General features: G+C 35.5%; 1 protein-coding gene across 3 annotated transcripts in view; it reads left to right on the forward strand.

Moving 5' to 3' along the window:
• Positions 1-22,874, forward strand: part of Rap1a (RAP1A, member of RAS oncogene family) — an 80,877-nt gene that overhangs the window by 40,487 nt on the left and 17,516 nt on the right. For 2 of the 3 annotated variants that reach the window (XM_013516529.1, XM_013516528.1), the window contains one exon: positions 19,826-19,909. In XM_013516529.1, the coding sequence (XP_013371983.1) occupies positions 19,853-19,909 (57 nt within the window). In that variant the 5' untranslated portion in view covers positions 19,826-19,852. Of the gene's footprint in view, positions 1-19,819; positions 19,910-22,874 lie in introns of those variants that run through there. The other variant, XM_005388951.2, reaches the window with a different exon arrangement.

A 22,874-nucleotide genomic window follows, 5' to 3' on the forward strand; every position in this document is an offset into this window, starting at 1 on the left:
AGTACAATACTGGTTGCTTAGACTAGAGTGTTGATATTAGAAAAGAAAAAGATTGGACAGGATCTCTACTGAAGAGTAACAGATTCTCCACCCAGATCCTCCTCCCCACCCTCGTTACTCTACCTTAAGAAAAGACACAAAATACAGAGTATTGCTTTGTGATGGCGGTATCACTTTCTAACAGATTTGTTTTTAGAGTTATAAAAGACCTTTTTTTCATGAAGTGTAGATTCATGACTTCTCACTCTTAAAGACGCGTATAGTGATTATGTAAGTTTTTTAAACAAAGATACCTTTTACAACTGTAAACCAAAGGAGCAGAATTGGGACTGAAATGATACATTTGTGGCTGATTCACGTTGCAAGGGCAATGTATATTCGTCTCCTACTTAGTGTATATTCCTCCTGAGGAAAATTCACCTTTAAAATACAAGTTTTGAGAAGGGTGGTAGGACCTGGTTATAACATTTAATAACAGCAGACATGCATGGTGTTAATTGACTTCAACCTAGAAATGCTTCAAAGTATTTATTCTCTACTATTTGAAAAATAATTCTGAAGGAAAATCTTAGGAGACTCATTTTTGGTCAAGTGGTAAACTCTTAAGTACTTTAATCCCCTAGCTGAAAATGGCAAGAAAAAAATATGAGAACATATTGTCATATGTTAAAGCTCTGGTATTTTATAAGACATTTTCCCAGACTGAAAGTAAGTAAAAGCATCCACAGCCTTACCACCCTGAATGTACCCCAGTCTAGTACGCAAATAAGTGAAAGCTAGAATCAGCACACAGAACCTACTTTTGTCTTGAGGGCATTTATTATGCTGGGTAAATGTCCATTTAGGATGTCATTGCCTTGGCAGACGCAGAAGACAGGAGACCAAACTCAAGACTTTTAGGAGGCAGCCCACCACGTGTCTGTTTCAACCGCACCCCTGCCAGCTGCAAGGAAAATTGACTGTCTCAAATTTTGGTGATGTAGGATTTTTTTTGCGGTGGCGGGGGGCGTTACTCTTTGGCTTTTAGAGTCACAGCCCAGCCTTTATGGGGTTTTGCATTTCTCACTCATACTTTTTATGGTAGCCCCAAGACACTTGGACTAAGAATATGGCCAATAGTACCCCAAGGCCCTTGACATAAGCAAATTCACATCACAATAAAAAAATAAAATCACATAATTCAAAAAGTAAAAAGGTACTGAAAATAAGGATCAACCAAAGCAGATAATTGAATTGTATCGCCATTGACTTCATAGCTTGGGATTATTAGCCTATGGGAGTTTTGTTGTTGTCTTTTTGTTTTTTTAGACAGGGTCTCACTATGCAGTGCAGGCCGGCCTTGAGCTCACTTTGTAGCCCAGGCTGGCCTCAAACTCACAATGATCCTTCTGCCTCAGCCTCTAGAGTGCTGGAATTACAGGTATGCACCACCACACCTGGGTTAGATATGGAATTTAAAAGAAGATACTGAACAAAATTTAAAAATGACTTAAAATAAGAATGATGGGATTATAATAGCTAATATTTTGTAGTACTTCCTAGGAAGCTCTCATATTCTGATACTTATACATATTAATTCTGTTGATTCTTATAACTTTGTGAGGGAGGGACTATTATTATCTCCTTTTTTCTTTTTTTCAGTAACTGAGGCACAAAATGGGCAAGTAATTTAACCCAGGTTAATAATGATAGAATCAAGATTCTAGCAAGGCAAAAAGATCCTACGTTCAGGTTTTTAACTGTTTCACTGTATTGCTTATGAAAACAAAGTGAGACTATGAAACATTACAGTTAAATTTTAAAAAAAGAAAACTTCTAGAAATAAAACATATAAATAAAGCATTTAAAGGTGAATGGACAGAATTAACCATACATTATACTAGATGATTAATGAATAAGAGTATGATTTGGAAAACAGGTTAACCACAATAAAGTGACAGGGATGGGAGACATGTTAGACTAGAAAAGTTTTGGAAATTGTGGCAGAAATTGCCAGTTTTTTCTGATAATCTTTCTTTTTCAAATAATTAGTGGATATACAGTATTGCTTTGCTCCCCAGCTGAAGCTTCCATTTCACTGCCTTCTCGTACTAAGTTTGACACTGCAAGAAAGTTTTAGCAGTTTGGGATGTAAGGGGAAATTATGTTTGCAACTTCTAGATCCTGCCCAGAGAAGGAAGGGGTTGTCCTTTCCTTCTTTCTTTCCCATGGATTGGGATGTAGCATGGAAGTGAGCTATTTTTGGCTGTGTAGAAGGCAGTATTTTAAGAATGACAGAGTAGTAAGTCATAAAAGCTTGGCTCTCAGACCACTGAACTGCAAAACAAGCCCTGGACTGTTGCTTCCCATTTTCATCAAAGAGAGGGAGAAAAAAGGGTTGGGTATTTTTATGGTCTCTTATAGCATCTTAGTCTGCATCCTGAGGTGAGAAGATCTAACAGTTGTCAAAAATCCCAGATGGGAAGAAAAGTTAAGTAGATATAATACTGTATTTGAGGAGATTATGAATGATAATTTCCAAAACTGCAAAAAGATACATTTTGCAACATGAGTGTAAATCTAAGTCTAAACATTTTATAATTAAATTTGAAGAGATCTCAAAAATAGCCAGAGGAAGAAGACATGTTACTTTTAAAAGAACTGACCTTGTAATTAAAAACTGACTTATTGAAAGGAAGTAAAAGCTAGAAGACAATCTGTTAGTGACTGCATGTGCTGAGAGTAAATAACTGTTGAAGCTAAAATATCTTTCAAAGTTGAAACAGAAAGAAACTTTTGAGAGGCTTTACCCCTTAGATACCACCAAGAAAAAACCCAGCAGATAAACTTTAGTTAGAAGGAAAGTGATCCTTACTGGAGGATCTGAGATAGTAACTAGAAGAGAAAAAAAGTCTTAAACTGAACCAAATGTCCACTATAAGTTAGGAAAAGAAAAAATAAATGAAAGAAGGAAATAAACGTAAAGCAAAAATTAGATAAAAACAAAAGAGGCCTACAATGAAACATCATCAAAGCCAAAATTGTTTCTTTAAAAAAGCTTAATAAAATTAACAATCCGGGTAAAACTGACATAAGAACAAGAAGAAAAGACTCAGATAATGAAAAGGGAAAGGTAGCTAAACATACTGCAGATACTGTTTAAAAGAGAAAAACACACACAGTAACATTTTTGTTCAGGGAATGAGTTCAAATGGTAGATTTTAAGTTTTTATTTTTTATTAGTACATGTTCGCAGTACATAATGATTACATTTATGGTGGGAAGTTTGTATGTGTACATAATGCATTTTAATTCTTTTTTTGTCCCCTTCCCATTTGTTTTTTGGTTTTTTGGGGAGGCATTTTCTCTGGTACCGGGAACCGAACTCACGACCTTGTGCTTGCCAGGCAGGCACTTTGCCACTGAGCTAAATCCCCAGCACCCCCCTTCCCATTTGAAAAAGCTTTATTTCCATTTCTTGCTCTTTTAAAATCCTCCTTCCCTTCCTCCTCTTCCTCCCTTTCCTCCTCCCCCCGATTTCATTCCCCTTCCCATTTGAGAAAGATCTCTGTACTTTCTATTATCTATCCTTTGGTTTGCTCTTTATTTATATGTTTAGTTTCTCATATGAGAGAAACCATGTGATATTTAAGCTTGTGTGTCTGCTTTATTTCACTAACATTGTGGTCTTGAGGTATATCCATTTATACAAAAGCCTCATGTTTATCCTTCTTTATAGCAGAGTAGTACTCCATTGTGTATAAATATCACATTTTCTTTATCCATTCATCTGTTGATGGGTATATAGGCTGTTTTCAGGCCTATTCCAGTTGTGCTGCTATAAACATGGGTATGCATGTATCACTCTAATATAATTTCCATACTGATTTCTGTGGTGGTTGTACTAATTTACATACCTGCCAACAATGTAGAAGGGTTCCTTTTCCTCTGCAACCTCATCATTTTTTAAAAACTTTGTTACTTGATAATAGCCATTTTTTCTGAGCAAGAATCTCACCATTGTTTTAATTTGCATTTCTTTAATGGCCAGCAATGTTGAACATTTTTGCATGTATTTATTAGCTATCTGAATTAATTCTGAGAAATGTCTGTTCATTTCAGTTGCCCATTTTTTAAGTCTTTAAATTTGGGGGGTGGTCTAATTTTTTTTAGTTCTTTATATATTCTAAGTGTTAGTCCTTTATCTGAGGAATAGCTAGCGAAATATTTTTTGCCATTCTGTAGGCTCTTTGCCATTCTCTTGGTGGTTTCCTTTGATGTGCAGTTTTTTAACTTGATCCCATTGTTGATTCTGGGTATTATTTCTTATGCCATTGGAATTCTGTCCAGAAAGTCCTTGCCTACACTTGTGTCTTTGAGTTTTACCTATTTTATTGTACAGCAAATTAAGTATTTCTGTTTTAACATTTAGACCTCTGATCTGTTTTTATTTTATTTTAGTATCTGGTGAGATATATGGATCTTGACTTAATCCTTGCATTATTTCCCAGTACTACCAGCCCTTGGTTGACTTCTGGCAGGTGGTGTTGTGTAGTACAATGAGAGATAAAGAAAGACAAAAAAATTTGTAGGTTTAGGGGACAGAGTGGTCAGTGCCTGGGGGGAGGGTGGATTATGGCAATTTCTTCAAACAGTGCAGTAGTCAAAGCAAGTTAGTAATGGAAGAACAAAACATACCCAAAGAATAGGGAACAGGTTAATACAGAACCTGGTTTTTCCAAGCAAGACTTTTGCGTGTACTATTTTGTTCCGCAGTCACAGCATCCTCAACAAATATTATCTTGCTGTGTAAGCAGCAGTGTTCTATGGATCTTCCCACCATCACCAGGGGCAAGCAGAGCTTCCTCCTACTTCCTGGCCCACAGGGCAAGACTTGCACTGGTCTCGGCCTCAAACCCCCTTTATTACAGATTGTGGTCCCCAGCACAGTACTATTTATTGAAGGAGCTATTTTTTCTCCAGTCTCTTTTTATCTTCCTTTGTCAAACATCAGATCAGATGGCTGTATATGCCTGGGGTTGTTTCTGCCTCCTCTTCTTTGTTCCATTGATCCAGTACCATGCTGTTTTTATTTTGTAGCTTTGTAATATAATTTCAAATCTGAAATTGTGATGGTTCCTGCTTTGCTGTTGTTACCAAGAAATGCTTTTGCTATTCTGGGTCTTTTCTGGTTCCATATGAATTTCTGGATTGTTTTCTCTAGATCTGTAAGGAATGCTACTGGTATTTAATTGGCATTGTGTGAAATCTCAAATGGTAGATTATTATATCTATTGTCATAATGTTATATTAAGCCTTGTGAGACTACTTGTCAAAAACTTTCCAGAAATTTTATTCCCAAATAAGTAGAAGAATTGAGCTAAATATTTTAATACTTAAATATTTGGAGAATTCCAAGGATGTAGTCAGTGAATGGGACAACTGTGTCCTAGGGTAAGTTCTTTATTTTCTGAGGTCTGGTACTAAATAGTAGTACATGTTGGGCACCCTTAATTCGAATATCCCAAATCCAAAGTTTTTTAAGCACTCTAAGTTTAAGATTTGGAGCATTTCACATTTTAAATTAGGAATGCTCAAACTGGTAAGGTCTATATACATAGTCTATCACCCCTCCTCCCATCCAAAATCTGAAACACTTACTGCACTAAGCATTTCGAATAAAGGATATTCAACTTGTAGCAATTTGTGGATAGGCACTTGAATTATAGTGTTCTAAACTAATATACCAGAAGACCCTAGATTGGAAGCCCCCTGCAAGCCTAGGCAGCAACCTAGTACAGATTATAGCAATTTCTAGGAAAGTGTTCTTGTTATTGTTGCATTTTGTTTTTGTTTGTTTGCAAAGCAAACAAGGAAGACTAAAGGGAAAAAGGAATGAAACGGATCAATTACCTGGAAAGTTTGGATGCAAAATTAGGTTGATAATTTTAGAGTTAACATATATATGAAAAGTATACTATTGCTATGTATTGTTGAAGAGAATTAAAATTCTCATCTTACCATAAGGGCAAGATCTAAAACAAAAAAAAATGAATAGTATATAAATCTTACTTTTGTGTTAATTTGGATAAGAAACACCCAGCCAAATTGACTCAGAAGTTCTAGGTGTGGAAAACCCACCGTAGGGAGGATTATTGCCAGAATACTATAAAAGAGAAACAAAAAGGAAGACTTGATTCTGTTTCTTTAGAGGAGCTCCAGCCTATACCTTCACCTTGGACACTTCTGGCTTCCACTGCAGACCCTTCAGCTTCTGGATACAGACTCATACAGGACACTGTAGTGGGCTTCAGGCCTTCGAGTAGATCCTTTGGATCATCAGCACTCAAACCTTTTGCACCTTTCCACATCTGATTCTCTGTGGCCATTGTAAACCAATCTTATAAAGTTCTTATAATTTGTGTATGTTGCATTAAATCTTTTTTGTTGTTGTTAATAAGCACTGACTGATACGCAGGGAAATACTCAAGCAGTTGGAAATTTAAGAAGTTGTAGATAAAGAGTATTTTTTTCATTGTGTACCTTGTACTAATTCCTTTTTATAGTGCTGCTTTGATCAAGTTTTTTTTTTTTTTCTTTTTTTCCCCCCCTTTTTCCTTTTATTGTGGAGCTGGAGATTGAACCGAGGGTCTTGTATAGGGTACACAGCTGCATTCCCAGCCCCAAGTGTATATTATTTTCAAGAGAGTAAGAGAGAACTGAAGGTTTTGCAGAGGCCAGAATGACAGCAGAATGTAAAACTTTATAATTTGAAAAAGAAGATAGATACATAGAGAAAGTGGGGGGGAACTCTTCAAATATTTGAAAATGTAGAATGGAAGAGGAGTTTTCTTTATTCTGTTTGCAGCAGTGGGCAAAACTGAAACCCAGCAAGTGGCCACTACAAAGACACAGCGATATAAAGGACTTTTACAATAGTTAGACTTTAGAAATGAAATGGTCTGATTCGTGAAATGGAATTAAGAGGACTGAAGGGCTTTATCCACAGCCATTTTTAGAGTGGATTGCTATCAAAGAAACACTTTTTGTACTCCAGGTATCTGTGTTGTTACTAACTTCAGTATTTAAAACATTAAAAGAGAAAAGCAGCATTCATACAAGACTTATACACAAAAGTTATTATTTTTCTAGGTCCTATGTTTATCAACATTAAATTTTCAAAAAATTACCATTTGTAGAATTAAAATTTATGAAGATTTTATTGTATCATGACTACTGATCTCTTATTTCTGTTATTTTTTTTTGTCACTTTCTTCTGTTTCCTTGGCCATTTCTCCTGGTGATTTTTAAGTTACATATAAGCTGTTGTTGGCATTAAATTTTTCACGTTTAAACTTATCTTTCCAATATGTAGAGAGAGATTCATTATTATTATCAATTTCTCAAGCAAGAGAAGTTTCACATACTTTTACTTCCCTTTCCTACTTCCAAACCAAAGTGTTCAGATAATCAGGATTTCCCCCCTCAAATTTTTGTATGAATTATTTATAAAAATTAACTTTCTATAATTGTTACCATTTTACTTTCTTGCCTTTCTTGCCATGATTTCGTGTTCTTATGCCTTTCTTTCACTATTTTCCTTTTTTGTTAAAATATCAACTCTAGTAATTTTTGATGTATTTTAATTATTATTTATTTCAGATTATTTAATTTCTACCTTGATTTCTTACTTGACCTGTGTGTTATTTCAAATTGTATTTTTTAACTTACAAACCTTTTGGGATTATGTAGTTACAGTTCTATATTGATTTCAAGCTTAATTGCATCATGGTTGCAAAATATAGTCTGATTATATTCCTTTGAAATTTGTTGAGACTTGATTTGTAGCTCAGTATGATCTGTTCTAGTAAATGGTGTTTACTTGGAAAAAAATAACAGAATTTGTAATTTTGAGTATGGTTTTAGATAGATAGATAGCTAGATAGATAGGTAGATAGATAGAGTCTGATCAAATCCTCTATAAATCTTTACTCATTTTGACTTCCCAATCAATTGCTAACCCAGTGTTAAAATCAAATCATGATTGTATATTTACCTAGTTTTTCCTTTAATTTTGTTAACTTGTGCTCTTGTATTTTGCTTAATTCCTATCTAGTATTTTCTTAATATAAATTGATAAAATCAATGAACTGATACATTTGGACTGACAGCTTTCCATTTATTTTGTTTGTTTTTCTCTTCTTTGTCCTTGGATTGATTCACTGATTTTTGAAACATTGAGGCAACTCAGTTTCTTAGATGTGAAATTAGGGAATGACTCCATTGGAGGGATCTAGCTTAAGATCTCTGATGACGCTGCATGCAGGTGGTGACTCTCTCTGGTCATACTGATGGCTTCTTTATTTACAGATGTAGAGAGAATAGCCAGGGTTCCTCAAACAGCTTCCTGTGGTCCTCTAAAGTGATGATATCAAGACAGCCTGACAACTTCAAGGTGCTGATCCCAGTAGAGATCCAGGAGGAAGCTCTGACACCCTTACTAACCTAGCTTCACACGTCATACAGCATCACTTCTGCCATCTTTTGTTAGTAAGCCTACCCATATTCAGGGTTGGGGGAATGTGGTTTTTTCCTTTCAAGCAGCTTTTCAGGATTCTGTTTTCCTTATTAGTGGTTTGAAAGTTCAACTACAGTGTGTTCAGGTATGAATATATATTTTTTCTTCCCACTGTGGCAGTCACTGGACACTTTGAGTCTGAAGATTCCTAATTTTTTAGTTTGCCTCCAGAAATGTTCTTCTACTGTTTGGTTCCTCTGTTTTCTCTCTAGACTTCCTGGCAGGTAACTGGTAGAACTTCTGAGTCTATCTTTTTGTCTTAATTCCTTTTTTGTGTTGCCATAACAAAGTACCTGATGCTGGATAGTTCATAAAGGAAAAAGATTATTTTGGCTCACAGTGCTAGAGGCTGGGAAATCCAGGAGCATAGAGCCAACATCTGCCTAACTTCTGGTGAGGGCCTTCTTGGTGCATCATAACATGGCAGAGGGTATCACATGATAAGAGAGAAAGTGAGCCAGAAAGAGCTCACTTTTATAACAAAACCACTCCTGAGGTAACCGAATAATTCATCAATCTGTGAATGATCAAAGTCCTTTTGATTAAATAGCTCCCAGAGGGCCCATCTCTCAAGTACCATTAACATATAGCTTTGGGGATTAAGTTCCCACACACTGAAATTTAGGGGACACATTTAAACCTAAGCACCTTCTTACCATACATTCCATCTCTCTGTCCTTTTGTTTTATACTCTCTGCATTCAGCATATTGGTTCACTTACCAGTTCTTCAGCTATACCCATTTTTCTCTCTTCAGTCCTTCAACTGAACTTTCATTTTAGTGGTCATATTTTACTTCCTAAGTCTCCAGTATGTCCTTTGCATAGACATGACAACATCCAGAGTTTCTTTAGCATATTATGTTTATTTTATAATCTTCTGTATACTCTCTTGTCTTCTTTGAGATTTGTTCTGTTTATTGAACATATTGCCTCTGTCACATTGTTTTCCTTAGATTCTTGATTGCTGGCTATTTTTAGAATCCCTATTTTTTTTCTATTTATAGGAGTTTATCTCCTTTCATTGTAGGAATGGGTAGAAAGTGCCTGATTTTAGAGTATGAAGACTAACGTATAAAATTCATTTGTAACTAGTGAGCCCACCATATCTATTCATCATGGTTAGTTTTTAGCCTGTCTGATTCATCTATAGAAATGATGATAGTTCTTACCTAATTAGAATGTTGTGATAATTTACAATATTAATACCTGTGAAGTGCTCAGACACTATTTTACACATGGTAGTGAGATAATTCTCATTACAATTAATTGCTTAGTTGTACTTCTAACATTTCTTACCCTTTTCTTGCCCAGTCATCCTGATGTTAAGTTAATATTTCTTCTGATAAACCTAATGCAGAGATTAGCAAACTTTTTCTTTAAGGAACCAGATAATAAGTATTTTAGGCTTGTAGAACATTATGTTCTCTGATGCAAATATAGTTGACTTTCTGTATCCTCAGGTTGTACATCCATGAACTCAATTTAAAAATAGAAGAAAAAAATTACATCTGTAATGAACACATGCAAAAAAATTTTTTATCACCCCCTAAACAATATAGTATAATAACTGTTTATATTGAATTAGGTATTATTATAAATAATATAGAGATGATTTAAAGTATATGGGAAGATATACATAGATTATATGCAATTACAATGCTATTTTATAGTTTAAGGGACTTGAGCATCTGTAGATTTTGGTATCTGGGATGTGCAGAAATATCCTAAGAACTAACCCCTTATTTATACCACAGGGCACCTGTACGTTGTGTCTGATCAATTTCTCTCCATGTACAGTCTTTCTTTCAAAGTATACCATCCTTGAGAGGATCGGAAAGATAAAAGGAGAAGGTATCTAGATGGACAATTCTTTCAGTGGGATACTTATATAATTTCATACTATCAGAAATTGAATTTTCATTACAATATACTATGCAAATGAATTTTTAGGAAGTTAAATATTAACCATGATTTCTGTATCCGTTCTACTCTCCTTAGCATGCTGTGGTCACTTCCCTGGGTTTTGTTTTATTTGTGGTGCTGGAGATTCATCCCAGGGCTTTATGCATGCTAGGCAAGTGTTCTACTACTGAGCAACATTCCTAGCTGCACTTGTCAATTTTAAAATATTTATTGTCTCTGTAAATATTTGGAGATCACCATCAACATTGTTAGGAATCTACCTTCTGTGTTCCTAATGTAAAAAGTTTTTTGTTCCAGAATTTCTCATTGCAACTAATTTTCTTTTAATGAATTTTGTACAGTAGGCTCAGTTGTGCAGAAAAACTTGCCATGTAATCCTAGACATGTTTTTAAAGTACAGAAACAACAAAATTGGGATTAATTTGCTTCATACAGTATCAAAATGTGATATTTTGTAAAAAGAGTCTTGAGAGAAGGATGAAAACGTTGGCATTGTAACTTGGATCTTAGTGTTAAGGACTCAAGATTGACTTAAAATTTAAACATGGTGTAATGGTTATTCTTGTCTTCTATATTTGTCAGAAAATCTTAACCAAAGTAAGAAACTTTCTGATGCTGTGTTGGGAGTGCAGAGCACAAGAGATTTCCATAAAAAGGCATAGGACTTGCTTGGAAGAACATAGTGGTTTTCTAAGTTGGCAGTAGTGAGTTAGAACTAACTCCCTTTTAAAAGAAAATATTAACTCCAGTTATTCTTACTGATAATTTGTGTGTATGCTTTCTTATATGAGCTACTTTATTCTTATTGTTTGCAAATGTGCTTATGTGTATACAGTCATAACCCAACGCATTTGTTAGGTGTAAAGAAAATAATTTTCTGTACATTACAGTATAGAAAAATGGCTTTGGAACTTGAATTATCTTAGTGCTCGATTTGAGGAACAAGGGCCAAGTATTTTGTTGTTACAGAACACCCAAAATAATTTGTTGATCTCTGAGTTTTTTTTCCCTAATTTCTGTTGCCTTAAAAAAGCTGGAGGCATTTGGGGAATATAAATGAGCTTGCTGTATTAGGATTCCCTTTTGAAAGATGAACACTTTTGAATTAGAGACATGGTAAGTTCACTTACTGTTAAAGTAGCAGCAGTCCCCAGTATTAAAAGGCTTGGAAAGGAGATTAAAGATAGGAGGATATTTCTGCATAAAATATATTTGTATTTAACTTTGAGTGTTTTGTATAGAAATGAGGGAACTGCCTAATACAGATGGAAGTGTAAAATGCCTAGTATCCAGCACAGACTTCCCCACCTGCCCGTTTCTCTTTTCCTCTCCATAGTAAAATGTGGTTGTTTTTCAGGTTCCATTCTTAGCTTTTTTTCTCTTTTTCCTGCATTAAGTTCTCTTTGATTAGCTCATGGACTGCTACCACATTTTTGTTTTTGAATTGCTACCACATTTTCACTCTGAGTCTGTATTTCTAGTCCATTTGTATCCACTGTGCTTCCATACTTGGGTCACAATAGCTAGCAGATTCTGCTATGTGCTGTGCATATAAGCATCTCAGACTTAATTTTGCTAGTAGTAGTAGTATCTTTTGTTTTTCATCCTTCTTGTATTTCCTGTTTTAATTGCAGGTATGCCATAATGCACTTATTTCCTCAAGCTAGGTGACTGAAAGGTAGTCTCTTTTATGATAACTCTAATCATTTAGAGTCCTGCCAGTTTTACTTTCAGAAAAGCACTGTCCCTCTTCCCCCTAGTGCTACCGTATAGGTCCATGTCATCTCTCTTCTGAACTCTAGCAGTAGCTTCCCAACTATTCTTCCTGCCTTTAAGTCTCCCTTTGTTCAGTCTGTCTTATATAGCTATCAGTTATCTTTCCAGAATTTAAATTGAACCATATTAACTTATTTGAAAAAAATCTGATTTCTCTGTGTTTGCTTACCAGGTGAAATGTAAACTACTGTATTTAACAGGACACATGCCTTTCCAAGCATTAGTCAGTCTTCAAAACCAGATTCATCTTCTGTATCTTCTTTTTAAACCCCATGTTCTAGTCACAGTAAACTGCATGATATTTCTTGGGTCTTTTATATTTAATGCTTCAATATTTTTACTTAAGGTGTTTCTTCAGAATTGACTTAACTATCCTGGGCTCTACTTTGTTCTTCCCTCACTCCCTAATTTTATCTGTGTACTGACTTCATTCCCATCATACTGTAATTATTTATTTCTTTGGGTTCTATAGTAGTTTATTAAAGATGGGAAATATACTTTGCATTTTTTGTTTTCCTGATACCTAGAACTAGTATTTTGGGCATACTTAGTAAATATTTGATTATCAAAATTATCATTTTTGCCAACATATCTGCTATACAGTAGGCTGATTTATCCTTTTTTTCTTTTTTCCCCCCATTGAACTTCCTTAGATTAACTCTGTTCGTGTATAATCTCCATGTAATAAAACAAACCTGTTATAAGTGTACACTCTAGTAAGTTTTGATACAAGCATATACACATGCAGCTACTGCTGCAATCAGGTAAGGATAATTTCCGTCACCTTAAAAAGTATCCTTATGCCCTATCCTAGTCCTCACCCCTGATCCACTACCACTGACTCCAAGTAGCTTTCTGCCTCTATAGCTCAGTTTTGTCTTCTCTGGATCTTTATATAAGTGGAATTATGCAGTGTGCATTCATTTTGTCAGGCTCATTTTGTTGACTATGTTTTTGAGATTCATTCATGTTGTATTTGTCAACGGTTGCTTTTTATTATTTAATAGTATTCTGTTAGTTGGATATGTAATAATTTATCCATTTACATCTTGATGGATACTTGGGTTGTTTCTAGATTCTGGCTGTTATGAACAAAAATAATAGTTGAAATTCTTTTTTTTCCTTAGCCTGTTAGTTTAACTTGTCAAAAATATATTTCTACCCTGAATTACTTATTGACTCACTGTTTCTATGGACTAGAGACTTGGGAGTATGTAGCTTGACTGTAAGGCTCTGGCTGGAGATCTGACTTAAAGCTTCAGTCATTTGTAGTAAGGGTTGACAAAAAAATCAAGATGTGTTCACTTGCATGGTTGACATGCAGCTGCTGGCCATTGTAGGAGGCTTCAGTTCATCTTTAGATGTGCTTCTGAAGAGCTCATTAGGTATGTACACGATATGGTGATTGAACTCTTTCAGTGCAAATGATCCAGGAGATCATAGCACAAGCTACAAAGCCTTTTAGGAGCAAGACTGAGAAGTCATATGTTGTCATCACATCTGCCATATTCTGTTGGTTACAGAGCGATCTTAATTTCATTTGGGAGGGAGGTGCACAAGGGTGTGAATACTGAGAAGGCACCATACAAGGTGTAAATACCAGGAGGCCAGGGTAATTGAGATTCACCTTGGAAGATGATTACCACTTTCATCAAAAATGAATGAACATGCATATGCATAGTTCTACCTCAGGACTTCATTCAGCTGTATTTCATCCAGTTTTTTGTTCTTTCTAATACCAATATATTCCAGTATATGTACTACTGCAGTTTTATAGTAAATCATGAAGTCAGATAATGTAATATTTTGTTCTTTTTCAAAACATGTTAGCTATTGAGTTACATGGTATGGTCAAAAAATGTAGTGTGTAAATTTTTTAAAATTACGTTAAAAGACACATTACCATTAATTCCCCTCAAAATATTCCCCCTTGCTTGGAACACACATCCCACTGTTCTTACAACTTTCTGAAGCAGTCCCAGAAATCCTTTTTCGGGTCTTTAGTTGCGCTAGTGTGCCTGCCTCCCCCTCTTGAACTGATTTGAAATGTTTAGCTTTTGTGGTCAGTTTGATTTTGGGCATGAACCAGAAGTCAGATCCAGTGAATGAGTTGCATGAGAACACTCGTGATGTCTTTATGAACCTGCCTTTCCTTTGGATGGCACTAGGTAGGCAGCATTCATTATATGTTTGATCACACCTCATAAAGACTCTCAGAGGACTTCCAGAACTGCTGCAAAGAGTGAGTGGCAAAGATGATTGGACAAGTGTGTTAGAACAAAAGAGTATTTTGAGGGGGCTTAATGACAGTGTCTTTATTATATTAATTTTGAAAATTTTTATTTTTATTGTACGTGTTTGCAGCACATGACAGTTACATTCATCATGGGAAGCTGGTACACACTTTAATTCTTTCATCATTGCCTTCCTCCCTCCCACCTTCTCCCTCTGTAGTAAATGTATTTAAACATTCACCATAGTTTTTGATCACCCTTTATACTTACATTTTCATATCAATGATAAAGTCATTTTGTTTCTACAAAAACAAGAGTGCTGACTGGGATTGCATTGAATCTGCACGTCAATATGAAGAAAATTAATATCTTAACAATATGGGCGTATCTTAACATAATATAGCATATCTCTGTACTGGTCTCTTAATTTCAGCCATGTTTCGTATTTTTAGTGTATATATTTTGTCGAATTCAACTGTAATTAGTTTCTTATTGGATGCTTTTGTAAATTATATTTTAATTTCATTTTTCAATTCTTTAACGGTTTATGAAAATGCAATTGCTTTGTTCTTATTAACTTCTTAACCTGCAATTTTGCTTAATTTATTTAATAGTGTGGCAATATTGTTGTGTATTCCTTGAAATTTTTATCATTTAAGGTCATGTTGTTATAATAGAGAACAGCTTTATTTCTTCCTTGTGCATAGGCTAGGACCTACTGTACCTAGCTTAGTACAGTATTAAATACTAGTACAATATTAAATACAAGCTGTAAGAGTCAACATACACAGAGCAGAAAAAACACTTGAAAAAAATCCAACATCCATTCTTGAGAACCTGAATAAACAAATGCTCATGAGAATTTGAGTATCAAGAGGACCTGAAACCAGTTTGAGAACAGCCAGTCTAAGTAACCAAAAGTACTGACTTCCTAGAATAGGTAGGAATTCTTCATGTAGGACCACCAATATCTGTATAGGAAAAAAAAAACCTTTTTTTTTTTCACTATTTTCTAGGTGAAATTTAGTGTTTCCTTCTATTTTAAATGCAGACAATAAACAGTAATATTTCCAGCAAAGGTGATTTTAATACCAATAAATGCTTCTTTTCCTGTATTCTTATTTAAAAGTTTATTTCTTCAAACAACATATACAATAATTATCATTTTTTTTAAATCTGTCCTTTGAATTGTCTAGATGATTTGCATTTGATGTAATGATGTGGTTGCCTTTTAATTGTACAATCCTGTTTGTGTTTGTTCTTTCTTTTTTCTTTCTTTCTTTCTTCTTTTCTTTCTTCCTTTTGCTTGCTTTTTTGTTTTGGAGTTCTTTCGTTTGTTTTGTGTTTTCAAACAGGGTGTTGCTGTATATATATAGTTTAGGCTGGTCTTGAATTTATGAGTCCTCCTGCCTCATCCTCTTGAGTGCTGGGATTGTAGGCATGGCGCACCATGCCCACTGCTTTACATTTTTCTTGCTTTCTTTTGAGCTAAAAGTATGTATGAGGTACAGTATTTTGATACATGCATACCATGGCTTTTTAACAGAAGCTAATTCATATATTCATCACCTTGACCTACCAGAAAGTTTCATTTATCTCAGCCTTTGCATTATTAGCCATTCTTGCTTTTTTTAATTTTCACATTTGTTTGTTTGTTTGTTTTAATGGTTTCTGTCATACTTAAAATATGAATCTTTAACCTAGGACAATTTTTAAATATTGTACTACTTCAAATGTAATCTAAAGTCTTTCAACAATGTATTTCCATTCCTTTCTCGTATAATATTGTTGTAATATATATTAGTTCTGTATATGTAAACCCTGTGGTATGTTACTAGGTTTGCTTTGTGTGATTAAAAAAATACCTTTTAGATGTACTCCCATTCACTATTTAAGTTTGTGCTGTTGGACCTAGTTTTTTAGAAGGGAGTCTGAAAACATCTTTTTTACTTTCATTTCTGATACATTTGTTGTGTTTAGCTTTCTATATTGATTTTTTTCCTGTTGTTTAAAGATATTCCATTTTTCCTGTCTTGTATGGCTTTTCAAGAAGCCTAAGAAACCTGTGTATTTCTCCCCCTCTCGACTGTTTTTTCTTTCCCTTCCTACCTCACTCCCTCCTTTTTTGTTTTTTCTGTCATCATGGTTGTGCCGGAGATCAGCCCCGCAGACAGCCTCACACATACTTACTAAGAGCCTGGCACGTTATGCATCATTGTGCCAACTTAGTAAAAGATTTCAATTTCTGAAACACATCTTTAAGTTTGAAAAGACACATTCTGGATCTCACTGTTTCATGTTTTTCCGTGTATGAGTGTATGAGCAGAGGTGTGGGTTGGTGTGTTTCATTCTAGGCCCATTCACCTTGCACCTTGACTGGTACTCCAGGAAGCGGGTTCCTCACATCAGGCTTGTATTCAGCAGCCCTATCCGCTGCAGTGAGCTACTACTGTACGTCTCCTCCCACAGCACTATACATCCTGCTCTCTCAGGCAGGGAATTCTGTAGCTTCATCAGCAGCTCTGAGTCTGTCTGCCTGGAAGAGTTTCATACCTGATATATAGTTAAGACATGATAGAGTTTCCTCTTTTTCTTACCTTTGTCAAAGGTGAGAATTTCAAAAAATTGGCAGCAGTTGTGTACTTTTTCTTTTTTACTTTTATTCAGGGGTATGTATTTTTTTTTAAACTTTGTACCTAACTAAACTTTGTTCCTACTTAAACTTTTCTGCTTGAAAACTTGTAAGATTTTTTTTTCTGATTGACAGCTTTTCAAAAATTTGATTATTTTACCTTTCTGTGATTTTCTTTGCTTGTATACTAGTCATTGAGTATCTTGGATCTGTGGGTTTATAATTTTTATCAAATGTTGTCATTATGTTTCAAACAATACTCTCCTCTCAAGTTATGCATTCATTGGACTGCTTGATAGCTTAATATTGTCCTGTGATTATGTTCTTTTTTGTTGTTGTTGTTTCCCCTCCGCCTTCCTTCTTTCTTTCCTCTCCTGTCTCCCTTTTCCTGCTTCCTCTCATCTGTCTCTCTTCCCTCCTCTGTCCCCCCTCCTTCCCTATTTGTGTATTTGTGTGTGTGTGTGTGTGTGTGTGTGTGTGTGTGTGTGTGTATGCAGGCGTGTGTGTGTTTTAGATGAGGCTCACTGTGCTGCCCGAATTGGCCTCAAACTCCTGGGCTGAAGTGATCCCTCTTCCTTGGTCTCCCAAGTAGCTGATACTACAGGCAACTGCCACTGTGCCCAGTCCTTTATCACCTTTTTATGTTTTAGTACGCGTAGTTTTTGTTGCTTCAGATTTTATGAACTTTTCTGCTGTTGTTTTAAATATACAGTTAAGCCCATCTAGTAAATTTTCCATTTCAGATAATGTTTTTGACCAGTGGTTCTTTTTCTTATGGATACCATTTCTCTCATTTTTTCTTTAAATCATTGAGCATTTAAAATAGCAGTTTTAAAGTCCTCATTGGCTAATTTGGTCATTTTGTTTCATTTCACTCTAATTCCAGTCACATTTTCTTATTTTCTTTCTTTTTTTTTTTTTTTTTTTTCCACATCTCTCAATTATTTGGTTATGTTTTAAAGATGGAGTCTTGCTATAGCTGGTCTCAAACTTACAGACTCGTTATCCTCCTGCCATCAGTCTTCCAAGTAGCTGAGGAAATATGCTACCATACCTCACTATGTGTATCAGGTTTTTTCTTGGGTGCCAGGCATTGTTAATTTTGTATTGTTGAGTAATAGAATTGCTTTCCTCCTTTTAAAGAATTTTGAACTTTGCTGGAAGCAGGAAGAGTATCATTACTCTCAGGCTTTTTTAGCTCTGCCACTAAAATTTGAACCTTCCTAGATTTCTAGTGAATTCCTTGTTTTTCAATAAGGAAGAATTTTCTTGTTAGAAACCATGTCGGTAAAGGTGGCACATGCCTGTAATCCTAGCACTTGGGAGGCTGAGGCAGGAGGGGTCACTGTGAGTTCAAGGCCAACCTGAATTACATAGGGAGACCCTGTCTCAAAAAAAAACAAACAAAAAAAGGAACCCTGTTTCCCTGCACTGTGTGAATCCTGGGAATTGTTAGATCTTTTTTCTTTGTTTTTCCTCATGGAACTTCAGCCTTTATGTCTAGCTTAGTTTTTGCCACAGAGTGAAATGAATCCGTGGGCAAATTTCTGGAATTTTCTATGCATAACTCCCTCTATACTCTAAGCTCCTTTTGAGTTCTTTCTCTCTGTACCACAGTCTGAAAAGTGTCTTCAAGCAGAAAGCCAGTGCAGTTGTAGGTTTCACTTCATTTATTTCCCATCTCTCAAAAATCACAGTCCTGATGGGTGTGGTGGCATATGGTAGCACTCAGGAGGCTGGGCCGGAGTTCGAGGCCAGCTGCACTCAAAGCAAGACGCTGTCTCAAGCAAACAAACAAAAAAAATCACTGCAAACAAACAAACAAACAAACAAACAAAATCACCGCAAACAAAAAAAGATCACAGTCCTACCTTTATTGTCCAATGTCTGAAAAGTTTTAGTATTCTGTTTACTATGGAATGAAAAGTCTAAGCCTTGCTACTTCATCATGGCCATTGGTAATTATTTCCTGTCTTTACCTTTTTTATTTATTTTATTTTATATATTTTTAACTTTACCTTTTAAAATAAAGTTATATTCCTTTTGTTTTCTGTAGCAGTTTGGGCCTTATGAAGTACATTATTAATACCTGCTAATACTAAGTTTATTCTGATCTCTTGTTCATAGCCTAATAATTTCCAAAGTGACATTTTACATGGCTCAGATATAAAGTAATAATGAACAAAATAGTATAGAATTACTGTATGATGTTTTAAGCAAATAAAATAATATGCATATTATAATAAAACTCCAGTGAACATTCAAGAAAGTACTTAGATGGTCTGAATTATGGCTTTATACATTGGGTTTAGGATTGTAGTTATAAGACAGTTGCTGTGGGGCTGAGGAGGTAGCTCAGTGGTACAGTGCCTGGCTGGCAATCACAAGGTCCTGAGTTCAATTCCTGGTATCAAAAAAAAAAAAAAAAAAACAGATTGGTTCTAATCATCTTGTTTTCTGATCACACACTCAGAAATAACATGAACAGGCTAATTGACGCCTTGTCAAAGATGATCCTCAGTGAATTAAAATGGTAGTAGTACTATAAACCTGTTAAAAACTGCTTGGTTTTTACTCTTTAGCTTCTGTCATCCCTTTGATAGGGTCAAGGAAAAAGCAAAATTCTATATTTGATGTAATACTTGTACATTCTTAGGCTCTTCTTAGCATATTTGTTAATTGTCTATTTTTCTGTTTTTTAGATTGTCAGTATTTAAACAGACCACATCATGCGTGAGTACAAGCTAGTGGTCCTTGGTTCAGGAGGCGTGGGAAAGTCTGCTCTGGTAAGTTAGCCACTTAACTATAACTAACTAGTATATGTAAGCAGAATTTGACATTACTGGCTTTCACACTTCTAGTCTTTAATGAGAAAATGTGACATTTTTTATATACCTAATATCTATCCCACAAGGAACAGGGGATCATCTAGTAAGCAGAGATGTGTTGTTTCACATAGTGGTTCATTTATTCTTTTATTTATCAAATATTTATTTAATGCTTTATATATCAAGCATTAGTGTTCCTCATTTAAAGAATACGATTGTTCTCATTTTTAAGGAATTTGCATTACACCAGGGTAGACTTTACTAGTCTACTGGAATAAATCCTCTTCTGCTTTTACCTTAAACTTACGTGGAATGGAAGTTATTTTTGCATATATGGTATATTCATTTAGTAAGTAACTCTTGTGCCTGTACAGATAGTTCCCAATTAATGACCTGCTTGTTTAATGACTGGACTTAGTACTAAGGCATACTCTTCAGACTTATGACCCACCACTCACACTAATGACCTGTCCTTTGTTTTTGTACAGTTCTCTACATCTTGTTTATAGAGCCTCTATGTCCTTTTTTATACAGTATACCTTGTTTATACAATTCTGTTCATTTTTGCTGATTGTACTGGTATTATGTTCTGTTATACTTTACAGTACTGTATGTAAAACATATACAAATAAAAGCAAAGTCCTCAGGTTGGAATTTCCTTTGAGCATTTCTTTGTTCTGAATATTGTATAGGCCATGTACAGTTCCTCATTTAGTGACCAGTGCATTCAGTGACTTAGTCATAGGAACTGAGCTCAGTCATTAAACAAGGAAGGTGTGTACAGTGCAGACTGGGGTCACAACAGCGAGCAAAAACATCGAGAGTCGCCGTCTGTTACAGAACTTAGTAGAGATACAATAAATACACAGTTATAGAAAGAGCTTGATTATAATTGTGAGAGAGATACTCTAAAAGAAAAATACAAATTGTTATGGGAGAGCCTGTGACAGGTGGATCCAAGTTAGCATTTGAATGACTGAGAGAAAAGTCTGTATAGTTGGGGCAGGAGAGAACAGGGAGGACCGTAGAAGGAAACAAGGTAACCTGTAGATAGGGGCCATACCATGATTTGAGACCAGTAACGAACTTGGAACTTACTTTTAATAAGAAGACATTATTTTAATGAGAAGACATTGAAGATAGAGTTTGGGGGAGGCAGGTAAATTGGATATATGTTTTAATGAGTCAGTGCTGCTCTGTTTGAGAAGAGAAACAGTGGACATGAGAGCTAATTAAGAGTACTAGATTTTTTTTTCTAAACAGTGCTAGATTGTTTATAGAAATAATCTAGGGCGTTGGCAGTGAAAAAGATATACAAATGGTCTGAGGATTCTATAGGAGGTAGACTTGACATAGCTTAGTGCTTGATTGAAACGGGGTCTAGGAAAGAAGGAACACTCAGACCAATTTTATGCTTCTGAGACGTTCAAGTAAATATATCAGATAAACAAATGAATTTTCAAGATAAGCACTTAAAAGGCTGGGTGCGGTAGTGCACCTCTGTAATCCCTCCTGCCTCCAGGGGCTGAAGCAGGAGGATCACCATGAGTTCAGGGCCAGCCTGGGTTACATAGTGAGTTCAAGGCCAGCCTAACAATGTAGCAAAACACTTGTCTCGAAAAACCAAAAGAAAGACTTTAAAAGAGGCCTGTGATATGATTTCGAGGGCCACCAATATATCAGTGGTATTTAATTTCATGAGAATTAAGTTGCTGTTAAAGGGTAAATTAGTATTTCTGCAGATATATGTGAGACTTTCCAAATGCAAGCTAACTTTCAGTTTAGCAATTCTCTTCCTGAAAATTTATTCTGCATATAAATGCACATAAATAAAAATGATACTGTCAAGAGCCAAGCATAGTGGTGCACACCTGTAATCCCAAAACTCAGGAGGCTGAGGCTGAAAAGAAAGGTTGAGGAGAGCTACAGTGCACAGACTCTGGAAGTTATGCAGTAGATATCTGTCGCTTCTTATGAGTTGGATTGGGTTGCTGGGAACAAAGGTGATAGGTAGGCAAAGATAATTTTTTAAAATCCATAGAAATGAATGACATTCTCTAGAAGAGACCGGAAGAGCCAAGAACTGAGCTCTGCATACTTCTCAACCTTCAGAGAATAGGCAGGATTAGAGAATCCAGCATAGGAGAATGTATGTTATTCTCCACTTTACCATAAAGAACACATCTACTTGACTGCTCAGAATTCAAATGGGAAAGAAAGGATGTAGGAACATGGAAGTAGTTGAGTGTGATAAAAGAAGTAGCCTTGGGTCAGCAGTAGCACCATAACCATCCTGAGGTGAGCTAAAGTGTAAGTGAGACTTGAGGAAATGCAACTCCGGGTAGACTTGAAGAAGCTTGATATGTGAGAGAACAGAAACTAGAGGGATCGTGGAGTTAAGGGAAGTTTTTGTTTGGAGATTAGCGGTAGAAGAGCGTATTTGTGTGTTGAAGTCAGTAATCCAATGAAGAGGAAAATGATGATAGAGGAGAGAAGGAAGGAGAAACTCTGGTATGGAAGTCCGCAGAATAAACTTAAAATCTGTCTGAAGGAATAAGATGTCCCTGAGAATTGAGAAGGTAAGATTCAGAGAAATAATGAAAGATCACTTGTAGTGAGAAAGAAGTGAGAAGTGTGAGACAGTTTTCATTTTTGCAAGTCTCACTAATGTCTGGCTCATTAATGTTTGCACTTGATTTTTCATTCTTTATTCTACATCCACTGTCTTGCAGTAGTACGTGTTCTCAACTCTTCAGAAAACACTATAAACCTATGAGAGGAGAGCACATAGTAATATCATTATAAAAATAGTATGATCTGAAGGACCCTCTGGACAGTATTTTGAGAGCTGAGGCTCTAGTCTAAAGCATATTAGGACCCATATCAGACTATTTTTCATATTTAAATTGTCATAGTAAGAAGA

Source organism: Chinchilla lanigera, unplaced genomic scaffold, assembly GCF_000276665.1.
Source record: "Chinchilla lanigera isolate Chin_1 unplaced genomic scaffold, ChiLan1.0 scaffold00034, whole genome shotgun sequence".
Taxonomy (NCBI): domain Eukaryota; kingdom Metazoa; phylum Chordata; class Mammalia; order Rodentia; family Chinchillidae; genus Chinchilla; species Chinchilla lanigera.